This window comes from Fukomys damarensis, unplaced genomic scaffold (genome assembly GCF_012274545.1).
Source record: "Fukomys damarensis isolate Sample0158 unplaced genomic scaffold, DMR_v1.0_HiC HiC_scaffold_31, whole genome shotgun sequence".
In the NCBI taxonomy this organism is placed as follows: Eukaryota; Metazoa; Chordata; class Mammalia; order Rodentia; family Bathyergidae; genus Fukomys; species Fukomys damarensis.
Window position 1 is genome coordinate 5,209,826 of NW_022900943.1, and position 11,449 is coordinate 5,221,274.

At 36.0% G+C, this 11,449-nt stretch overlaps 1 protein-coding gene across 9 annotated transcripts in view; it reads left to right on the top strand.

The window, feature by feature from the left end:
- Nucleotides 1-11,449, top strand: part of Zdhhc21 (zinc finger DHHC-type palmitoyltransferase 21) — a 57,918-nt gene that overhangs the window by 10,290 nt on the left and 36,179 nt on the right. For 7 of the 9 annotated variants that reach the window (XM_033757741.1, XM_033757740.1, XM_010630962.3 and 4 more), the window contains 3 exons: nt 3,237-3,436; nt 4,896-4,994; nt 11,011-11,122. In XM_033757741.1, the coding sequence (XP_033613632.1) occupies nt 3,283-3,436; nt 4,896-4,994; nt 11,011-11,122 (365 nt within the window). In that variant the 5' untranslated portion in view covers nt 3,237-3,282. Of the gene's footprint in view, nt 1-3,236; nt 3,437-4,895; nt 4,995-7,299; nt 8,199-11,010; nt 11,123-11,449 lie in introns of those variants that run through there. The other 2 variants (XM_019208468.2, XM_033757742.1) reach the window with 2 other exon arrangements.

Here is an 11,449-nt window from a genome sequence, read left to right on the forward strand (position 1 = left end):
AAAAAAAAAAAAAGTATATGAAGTTAATAATAGTAAATATGTTAGAAGAGTTTTTCTGTCATTTCTTTTTGCATTTGATAATTGGGAAGGCTGTAAAAAAATTAACATTCTTTGGAATGTTTCTTTTTAGCTGTATAGATAGATAGTTTACTTTTAAAAATAACGATACCTAGCAGATTACATAGTATGCTTTATCCTGTCTGACTTTCCTCACTTTAATGATACTGATCTGACTTTTAATTTCCTAATTGAAAGGTAATGAAGTTCAGCTTTTACTTTTGAAAGGTCTGGGCACTGTTCCTGTTTTAAATTTCTGATACATAAGTACTAATTTGGACCATATCTGATTTAAACCATTGGATAATATTGTTTTGGTTTTTTGAGACAGGGTCTCACTCCGTAGTTGAGACTGACTTGGAACTTATTTACATGTAGCCCAGGCTGGTCTCGAACTTACGGCAATCCTCCTGCCTCGCCTCCCGTGTGCTGGGATTACAGGCATGTGCCACCACGCCGGGCTTTTCATTGGATGATATTGCATATGGGCTTCTTTCCCTCTTCTTCTCTTTCTCTCTTTCTTCTCCTTTATCTTTCTCCTCTTCTCCTCTCTTTTCCTCCTTCTGTTGCCTCACTTTTCTGTATTGGGAATGAGAGGATGGGTGCTTCTTTAAAAATAACATTAGTGTTCCTTTACCTTTGACTTGGTAACTTTATGGCTTTGGTGAGCATTGGAAAGGCCTGTAAGGGATGGTACCGTGGGGACTCATCAATTGAAGAGAAATTATTCTTAGAATGGTCTAGGATGTAAGTTTGAAATGTAGGAGTCAATCTTCGCTTTCCTGTGTAACTCCTAGTATAGAGTCACTTAGTAAAACGTACTGGTTTGATTTCTATTTCGTTGGTCCCTTCTGTAAAACTTAATGGGTTTCTGTAATTTCTTAAACTGTCTTTATTCTCTACCCCAGAGCTCCACTAACTTTTTGAAAATGCAGATCTTCTCTTGTTAACCCCTTGCTTTGATAGCTTTCCTGTGTCTAAGAATGAATTCAGTATTCAAGTGGCATCTTTATGCCTATGTGATATAGTCCGTTATTTCTCCCTGTCACTAACCACTGAAAGACTTACGATTTGGGATGACACTTTGTTTACCCAGTTCCCATCTTCTGTGCCCTTACTAACAACTTGTCCACAAATCTGGATCTTAGCATATCATACTAAAGCTTTTTTTTTTTTTTTTTGGTACGGAGATTGAACTCAGGACCTTGTGCTTGTGAAGCAGGCAGCAGCACCACTGAGCTAAATTCCTAGCCCATACTAAAGCTTTTTTAAATGCCTTTCTCCATTAGATGACAGTGTCTTATTCACATTTGTATCTGTAATATCTAGCAGGTGACATATATAGTGGAGGCTCTTAACTAAGTTCAACTCAGTGCTGTAACATTGACCTCAGTGAAGTTCCTTAGTGGCTCCTAGGTAACAGCTATATTAGCGCCTATAGCGCATTTTAAAAGCTTTTATTCGTTTGGGGTATTATGAATTCAGTAGATCTTGAATGGTGTTTGTGACTATACTTTTTTTTTTTGGTACCAGGGATCGAATTTGGGTCCATGTGCTTGTAAGGCAGGCGGTGGAACCACTGAGCTAAATCCCTGGTCCGTGACTCTACTTCTTAAAAGCGCCTTACTTGATTCTTATTTGCTTGCAGCTGTGAGAATCATTGTCTTAATTTATTGTTATACCTTATTTTTTATGTAAAAGGTGCTCCCCAGACTATAAATATTAAGCTTTTTAAGTTGTATCTACTAACATGTGGATATACTTTTTTTTTTGTACCAGGGATTGAACTCGGGTCCTTGCGCTTGCAAGGCAGGCCACCAAACCACTGAGCTAAATCCCCGCCCCCTGGATATATTTTTAAAGTCACCTTATTCATATCATATATATAGAAATACCTTAACTCTTTCATTGTCTTGTTTGGAGGTTGTTGGTGGATTGTTAATGCTCAACTGGAAAAAAAACCCTGTTTAAACAAGAGTTCTTGAGTTGATAGTAATGAGATTAGTTAGGCTTCGTTCCATGAATTTTAATATTTTTAGTCATTTTTCACTTTTACTTTTCAGAATGATCTTTGAAATGTTTTGTTGTAGTTTAAAATTAAACTGAAGCATGCAAGTGTGAAGTGTACAGCTCGGTGAATGTTTACTTGTGCAGATACCCACAGAGTATGATCCAGCTTAAGATGAGAGCATGTTAGGCCCTCCTGATTTGTCCGTACCTTCTCAGTCCATACCTACTTCTTCCGCTCCAAAATAACTGATTTTGAGTTGTGTGACCATCAGTTAGTTATGGTTAAAGCCACTAACATTTTTCGCACAGGTCTTTTGATGGGTGTGTGTGTGTGTGTGTGTATGTGCTCATGTCCTTTGAGTTTACACGTGGGATTCCTTGAGTGAAGGATAAATCTGTTTTAACTTTAGCAGATAATGCCAGTTTGTACCTTTAAAATCAATTTATGACAAATTAAAATTAATCTATTTAAAGCTTTGGGTGAAATTTGAGTATTCTGAAGTTTTTGCTTTCCTGTGTTTATGGTCAAAAGAATATATTTACACTTTCATTTTCTCACACTAGAGAAACTGTTTGGTTTAACACATGTGTATCCCATTTGTTTCACTTAAGAGTATTGCCTCATTGTGCATCCATTTAGCTATAATACAATAATATGAAATAGGAAAAAAAGGTGGCAAAGGGGAAGGCAAAGAGGAAGTAGGAGGGGTAGGGAAAAAGAAAGATGGGAATGGAATTAACATGAGAAAAAGAAAAAGTGGAAACAAAATCTTTGTAGATAGGGAGGGGTGGAGGGGTTGAAGGGAGAGCAGGGGAATGGGAAAGAAGTAACCAGGGTGGATTATGTAAAGGTGTAAATTTCCAATGATGAATATCATTACATTGTATACCTTAAATGTACCAATAAAATTAATTGAGAAGGGGCTAGGGATTTAGCTCAGTGGTTTCACCGCCTGCCTCATAAGCACAAGGTCCCGAGTTCAATTCCTGGTACAAAAAAAACAAAACAAAACAAAAAAACAACCAAAAAAACCAAAAATTAATTAAAGAAAGAAACAAAAAGAATATATACAAAAAAACCTCAGTGTCATTTTATAATTTCCAGAAATACAGTTTTTAGTCAAATAGATTTTTCTGTGTTAGTAATTTTTTTCGTTTTTCTTCCCTAGGGTTGTCGTTCCTGGTGTGTTTGCCAGGCAGTCATAGGACTGTACAATGGGCCTCCGCATTCACTTTGTTGTTGACCCACATGGCTGGTGCTGCATGGGTATGATTGTCTTTGTCTGGTTATACAATATTATTTTAATCCCCAAGATTGTCCTCTTTCCGCACTATGAAGAAGGGCATATTCCAGGCATACTAATAATAAGTAAGTTTCTAGATCTTTGTATAAAGATTTTTCTCATTGTGAATGTTTTTCAAATGTAATGCACCTTCTATGTAACCTTCCTTTTGATGTACTTATTATTTTAGTTGTGTTATTAATATTGTTGTTTATTAAACTGTGGAAGTTTAAAAAATAACCTTATAGAGATTATTTGCAGAGTTAGATAAAAGTGCTCTTTCCATAGTCATCTAACTCTGCAAAATATATAAAGACATTTGTATGTATAATTTTTATGTTTCTTTTTGCATTTAATTGCAAATTTGAAAGTGGTGAGAATGGTATACATTGCTAGGAAATGTGATTTCATGATATGAAAATCATTGATTATGAAAACACTTCAAACTTTCTGGATAATTATTTTCTGCTACATTCTGTTGACGAGGACTTGCTTGTGATTAAAAAAAAATCACATGCAAGTGATACATGTATATGGCAATTACACTTTTCACATACTTTATCTCATTTTGGTCTCATAAGAACTATGGCAAATATTATCTTTTTATTATTATTATTATTTTTTTTGGTACTGGGGATCAAACTCGGGTCCTTGCATTTGTGAGGCAGGCACTTGGAACCACTGAGCTAAATCCCCAGCCCTATCTTTGTTTTAAAAATGATGAAACTAGTCAATCTGTGTAGTCATTTTTGAAGTGAGCACTCAGATTGTTCCTTTACAATGTCTTATTTTTTGTTTGAGTGAATAAAATGCCTGTCCTTTTAATTTTAAATGTGAAATTATGGTGACTGAATCTATTTTTTCTCACTGTTACTTTTCTGCTTATTTTAAAATTCAAAAGTTTTAATTTTATATTCTAGAGATTCTTAATCTCTATCAAAAGTTACAATTAAATATCACTAATTCTGAGTAATTTTGAAGATAGAGTGGATGAAAATGAAGTGTGGAATATTTTTTAAATACTATTTTAATCCATTCAAACATAGTACAAGGTAATTAAAAGAGAACCCATTCATTTATACCATAGTTGGAGAATCATTGTTAATAAGAACCTGATTTGTAGCAAGCTCATCAGTTATTAAAATAATAAATATAGTAGATGTAAATTAATATTCAAAATTGGTACATTTAATAGTTCCTCCCCGCTTTGTTTTGTTGTTGTTGTTATTTTGTTTTGTTTTGTTTTTTGAGACAGGATCTTACTGTGTGGTTCAGGCTGGCCTTAAACTCACTGTGGATTCCAGGCTGGCCTCGATCTCATGGTGATCTTCCTGCCTCAGCCTCCTGAGTGCTGGGATGACAGGTGTGCACCACTGTGCCCAGCTTAATAGTTTTCTTTGGTGAATGAAATGAATTAGTTGTTCAGTTTTCTGAAATTATTTATTCTGATGGTGCTATATAAATTATACTTTTTAAAGTAGCTGCTTGTTGTTAAAATGCTTTAAAGGGTAAGTGAGTAATTTATTTAATGTCTTTATTTTGAAGTATTCTACGGCATTGCCATATTTTGTCTGGTTGCCTTAGTGAGGGCCTCAATAACTGATCCAGGAAGACTCCCCGAGAACCCTAAAATCCCACATGGAGGTATGGTATTCTTTGGATTTATGAGTTTTGCTGATGCTGGAATTACCATCTTTGTTAATATATTTTATTGCCTTTAATGTATGTTATATGTCATCTAACACTGCTGCTTTTTCACACCACTTTTAAGTTTGTTCACATATTTCTTTCCAGATTTCTCTGTTAACATTGTACACTAGCCCCTCACACCTCTCTCACTGCCTGGGTGTCCTTCTCAGTGGTTTACATTTGTCTCCCTCCAGCCACCCCACATTTTTGTATTGCTCTCCAGATCTAAGCTATGTGAGGGCTGTGGACTTTGGTTTCATTTTCTTTGTTCGGTGCTGTAACCCTAGTGCCTAGCAGTCGCTGCCTCTTAGATGTGCAACAGATATTTTTTAATAGAATATAATTCTGTGAGATATGTTTCATTCTCTTTTGAGTGGCAATCTTGGGTATTGAACTCAGGGGTGCTCTACTAATGAGCTGTATGTCCAGCATGTTTTAAAATTTTGAAACAGGGTACTCCTAAATTGAGGCTGCCCTTTAACTTAATCCTCTTGCCTTAACCTCCCAGGTACCTGAGATTAGTCATGTGCCACTAGGCCTAGCTGAGAAATTCTATTTTCTTTGCAAAGAGAATTTTCTTGTTGCCATTAACCTCATGATATTGCAAGTATATTTCTTGGAGTAAATATTTATAGTATTATGGACACTATTACCTGTAATTCTCCAGATTCTAACAATCCAGTAAAAATTTGAAAACCTTTTTTTCTAGTGTTATTTAAAGGTAACTTGATCATCCTGTTGCTTAACCATTCAAACCACAAAAGTGAATGAAATGCATTGTTTTATTATATACCAGATATTGTACAAACCTATTTATCCTCTTTCCTGAGTCTCATATTTTGATTATTTGCTCTATGTGTTGAGAACTCTGCATTTTATTTGAGGAAGAAATTTATATATGTCTTTGCAGTACGTGATAAGAACCAGTGCTTACCTGGGAAGCATCTTAAAAATTTCAATATCTGAGTTGCACCCCATGTTAATTTAATCAGAATATCTGAATATAGACACAGGTATTAGTTGTTTTGAAAGTTCCTAAGTAATTCCAGTGTACAGCAGTTTGGAAACCAATGCAGCAATTCTTTATGTAATGAGATTAAGTGCCAGGTCACTTACAGAACCTCCTGTAAGTCCTGATTTTATGTTTTTGATACCCATCATTTTGGGGCTTACTTGGCCTTGCAAATTTAGATATCAAATAGGATTACACTGATGTTTATGTAGCTGTATAAATTTCTCAACACTGTATCGACTAGTTTTTACTAGCTTATAGGAGTTACTGGTTACTACATAGTTAGTGTGTGTTTTGCAGTGGGAACAGAGAGGAGGATGTCACTCAGCAATCTTGTAGAATCCCTTTCCCAACTGGCGTAGTCAAAACCACTCCAACATATTGCATAAATGTGTTATTTATTTCAGTACTTAAACCCAGTAGCCCAGAATAAAGAAGCATTTTTTAAAAAAACTTGGGACCCATTTCTGATGAACTCAATTGGCTGTAGGTTCCAGACACAGTGATTAGTAAAAGGGCCAGGTTTTCATATTGAAAACACATACCTGTCTCTAAAGACAGGAACCACAATTGTGTCCCTGTGAAATTATCATCAACTTAGATTGTTAGATCTTAAAATTTGGAAGGAGAAAAAGGTGCTATCAGCAGCTTTTTGTTACTGTTATGAAATACCTGAGGCTGGATAACTTTATAAAGGAAAGTGTTTATTTAGGTCACAAGTTTGGATACAGAAAGTCCAAATGATGTGGTACATGTTCTGGCAAGGCGTTAGTCCAAGTCCCAGTAGAACGCTCATTCCATCTAGGCCTAACTGGCTGGTCTCATCCTCTTCAGAGCCCTGAGTTGCCCACAAGATTCTGCTTCTAGCATTCTAGGCATTTTCTAGCCTGTTCTTTCAAACTTTTCCAACCTCTGCCAGAATCCTACTTTCACAGGCAGTCCACATTTTTAGGTATACTTATTGTTGTAGTCAGGGTTGTGGCAAGGAAATACATTAAATAGAGAACACATAATTTATAGGATTATTTTTGATAATTATCCAAAAAAGTCAAATGCAAAGAAGTGCAGGAGAGATCAACTGCACATTAGCGATCCAAAGAATCCAGCTGAGGGCCTGGATCCCAGCGTTTCCCCACACAAGTCCAGCTAAAGGCTTAGAGTCCAAGGCAGTGTCCTCCACGAGTCCAGCCATTGCCTAGAGCCCACGGCAATGTCTCATGCTTGTCTGAATTGAGCGTCTGCCCCCAGAGGACCCAAAGGCCAGCGGTGGAAGCCAGGAAACCTATGCCTATGAGATGAAGGATTTGTGCCACCATCTGAGGGATCCACACTGGACCTGGGAAGTGCTGCTCAAGGTGAAGATGAGAGCTCCCCTGACGAGAACAGCAGCCATTCCCAGTGACAGCGAGGCCCTGAGCTCCTCCTCTGACGAGAACAGCCAAGTTCGCATCAGGAAAACCATCACAGCAGGCATCTCCAAGAAAATCATCAGGCCAAGATCCTCCCAGACCACGCTGACTCATGTTAGCTGGGTGTTACCAGTTGACCGTTAGTCAGTCCACCACAGTTATAGTAATGACTTCACTGTACTTCTGGAGTCCAACTTTCTGTGTTCCGTTACAGTAATAAAATACCTGAGGTAGGCTATTTATGAAAGAATGAATTTCACTTACCTCACAGTTCTGGAGGTTCGAGAATGATGATGCATGAAGGCCATTTTGGCTATGTCACATGATAGTGGATGGCGGAGGAAGGAGGACAGGTGGGAATGAGAAATCACATTGCCATACAGGAAGCTAGAGAGAGACTGGAGCAGGAGGAGGGGAGACAGAGGTCACTCTAGGAAGATAGTATTCCTTTCTGAGGATAGTGTGCCAGGGACCAAGACCTTCCTACCAGGTCCTGCCTCTTAAAGATGCCATTAGCTTCCATATCGACATATGGAGGATCAAGCTCCCAACACATGGACCTTGGGATAAATAATGTCCAGATGCTACAACAGGGAATCCCAATCTTTATGAGAAATTCTGTCATTAAAAAAAGTCTAGGTTTAATCTTTAGCATCATACATGCTTACAAAAGTCAACAAATAATTCACAGTTTATAAAACAGGCATAGAAATAAACATTTGCAGTTCTAATTTGCTCCATGACACCACTGTGTTATCTTTAGGTTGTAGACTCTGCTATTGGAGAAAAACATGGAGTCTTGCTGACATTTTGGATGTCTGTATTTTATCTTGTCTCAGTTGGCTTATTTCTCTTCCTTGAGTCCAAGAAACTTCCCTGTTACTTAGTTGGAAAAAATACATTAATTTGTTATATTTTGACATTTCCAAAGTCTTTAGATGTCTCATGTACATAACCCTCCTGGTAACTGAGATGGGTAGGCTGGGTAGTCAGTAGCCTGGATGGCACACACTATGAGTATGCAGCTGCAATATTACAGAGCTGGCATGAAGTCCAGAGCCTTGTCTCTGGTTTATCTTGGGCCTGCTGGTATATAGAGAGTAATAATTTTAGCTCTTGCTATGATTTTGAGGAAAATTGAAATCATGTATTTTTTGATGCTGATTACCTGATTCTTTAATAGTATGGTTTTAACTTAATAAAAACATTACAAAAATACCAAACCGATTTTTGCTGAGGCATTTATAGCATGAGTAGAAATCCTGGTTCACCGAATGTCATGCTGCTTGCTTCCATCGCATAGCTTCAGTCATTGATGGAGTGTCTTTTTTCTTTGTATTGTTTTGATTTTTCTCTCCCTTGGAAATGGTATTAGCTTTGAATTTTTTGTAACTGACAGATTATCAGTTGAGTTCTATTAGTTGGCTTTTATTTATATTATTATCTGGCTATACAAAATCTTTTAGGTAATCATCAGACAAGAGAATTGTCAGTCACTAAGATCCTATTTGGACATTAGTAAACCCCGAAGGACAAAAAGGCAAGGACTAAAAAGTACTTTACTTATATACAGGCCAGGTTAAAGTGAATGGATTTTTTTCCCTACACCAGGCAAAAACATTGTAGATGATACTTTGATTACAATTCTGGAGTTGTACAGTGTTAATTTCTTTGTTTTCTGATCACACAGAGTGTGTGTGGTTTTTTTTTTTTTTTTTGTGTGTGTGTGTGTGTGTGTAACTGAGTTATACAAGTCTTTCTCATTTCAGATGCTGCAGTAGTATCATCAGTTTAGCCAAAGGAATATTTCAAGCTATTTATTTAGACAAATATGTGATCCAGACTATAGATCACATATTTGTCCTCACTATAAAGGTCCAGTAGTAAATATTTTCAGCATTTTGGGCCATGTGATCTTTCACCATCAGTTTTGCCCTTGAAGCATAAAATCAGCCAAAGATAGTATGTGAATGAATGAGTGCATGGGAAATAAGCTTTGTTTTTGGACATTGAAATTTGAATTTCATGATTTCTACATGTCACAGTTATTATTTTAATTTTTTATGTCACTTAAAGTTTTGGGTCATTCAAAAAAGGCTGGTGAAGTGGATTTTCTTGCAGACTATAGTTTGCCAAGGTGTGGTCCAGAGAACAGAATTGAGGCTTTTTCTGACTATACCAAATGCTATCTTTTATGAATATACAACATTGTAGATATGAAATAAAGAGTTTATTCTGTAGAATATTATATGTTGATTTCTCAGAAGATATGAGAATGAAAACACTATTTGTTGCAAAGGATCGACTTATAAATGTAAAGTTTTTATGTTACCTTTTGTGAAAATTGGTTCATTGTGTAACAGCTCCTTTCTGACTATATTCCTTGCTATGTGTGAATTCTAAGTTTTAAATTTGAATTTCTGGGAGCATTGAGATAAGAGAATAAAAAAGATGATATGCTTGTGACATTGTAATGTGTTGACAGTTAAATACCTGTACTCGTTTAACTGTGTCTAAGTATGCCCATGCTTTTAAGTGAGATGGGGAAGTAGTATAAACATAAGTGCTGCAAATTTTAAGAATTTTATTGAAGTAAAATTCCATTTTAGCAAATATTAAAAAGATACATTTTATGTAATAAAAAGCAGTTGTCTTGACTTAAAAGGTAATGCTGTTAAAGGTATCATGGGTCTGATTAGAGCAACTTACGCTGAAAACTAATACATTTTCTGTTTATGCAAATCTCATGGTTTTAGCACAAGAACCTAATTGTATTCTCTTTTAATATATGCCAGAGAAAATTGTTATTTGGTGATAGGGTGGAGTTTTTTTTAAAGAACTCCTTTACTCTTCTTGTTACCGTAGCTATCAAAAGTATTCTCATGCCTTTGCAATTTCTATGACCACTTTCTCCAGCTTGCTCCACAGTTTCAAATTAACCCGTTGATATTAGGGAGATAAAATGGTTTAGGCACAGTGGGTGAAGTGTAGCATACGTGCTGCAGCGGCTGTTTGTATCATTGAATGCTGTAGAAGGTTCGCCATCACTGGTTCAGGGAAACGGTATTTGTTGGGGGAATACCATGTATGTTTGCCTTATGAGTTGTGGGATTGATGTCAAGTTTTTAGTTTCCTCAAACCAGGACTCCACATTATTTTCTCATGTTAGTGCTTTAGAAATAAGGCTTTTATAAATTAACTTGTCTAAATAAAATGCTATTAAAATAATTTGGGTGGACATTAGGGTTTCATTACTAGATTTTACTTATATTTACTTATATTCTAGCAATATGTTCACAACACAAATACACTGTTTTCTATCCTGTACATTGACTATAATAGTACTTTATTTCTGTAGTGTTTAAAATTAGAAATATACAAAATAAGATGTGTAGAACAGCTGCATTATGGCAAACAAAATTACACTAGAGACTTAGAAAAATATGTTAGAGATATATACTGAAGACTTCCTAAAAATCTTGTAAACAGTTACTGAATTTCAAGATTACTCATTTTTCTTCATTAAATGGATTTTAATTTTCTTCTCTAGAAAGGGAGTTCTGGGAATTATGTAACAAGTGTAATTTGATGAGACCAAAGCGTTCCCATCACTGTAGCCGCTGTGGCCACTGTGTAAGGAGAATGGATCATCACTGTCCATGGTAAGAAAAGAACAATTCACTTTTAGGGGAAAAAAGCTGGGAAAACTCTTAGGACTCTCTTGTTTAAACAAAAGTTATATTAAAATTACTCAGTTAAATGGATACATATTGAAGATATACTCCTAAGTGAAATAAATAAGTCCCACATGTGTAAATACCAAATAGTTTCCCTGGTGTGAATATTCTGCAACAATGCATAAGATTCTAATAAGATTACTGACATTTAGAAATGGGAGGAAAGGAGCTAAAGGTGTAGGGAAGGTGTGATACGTAGGGGAAGAACAAAAAGGGAAAAGAAAAAAATGTGAGAGAATGAAAAGATGAAAA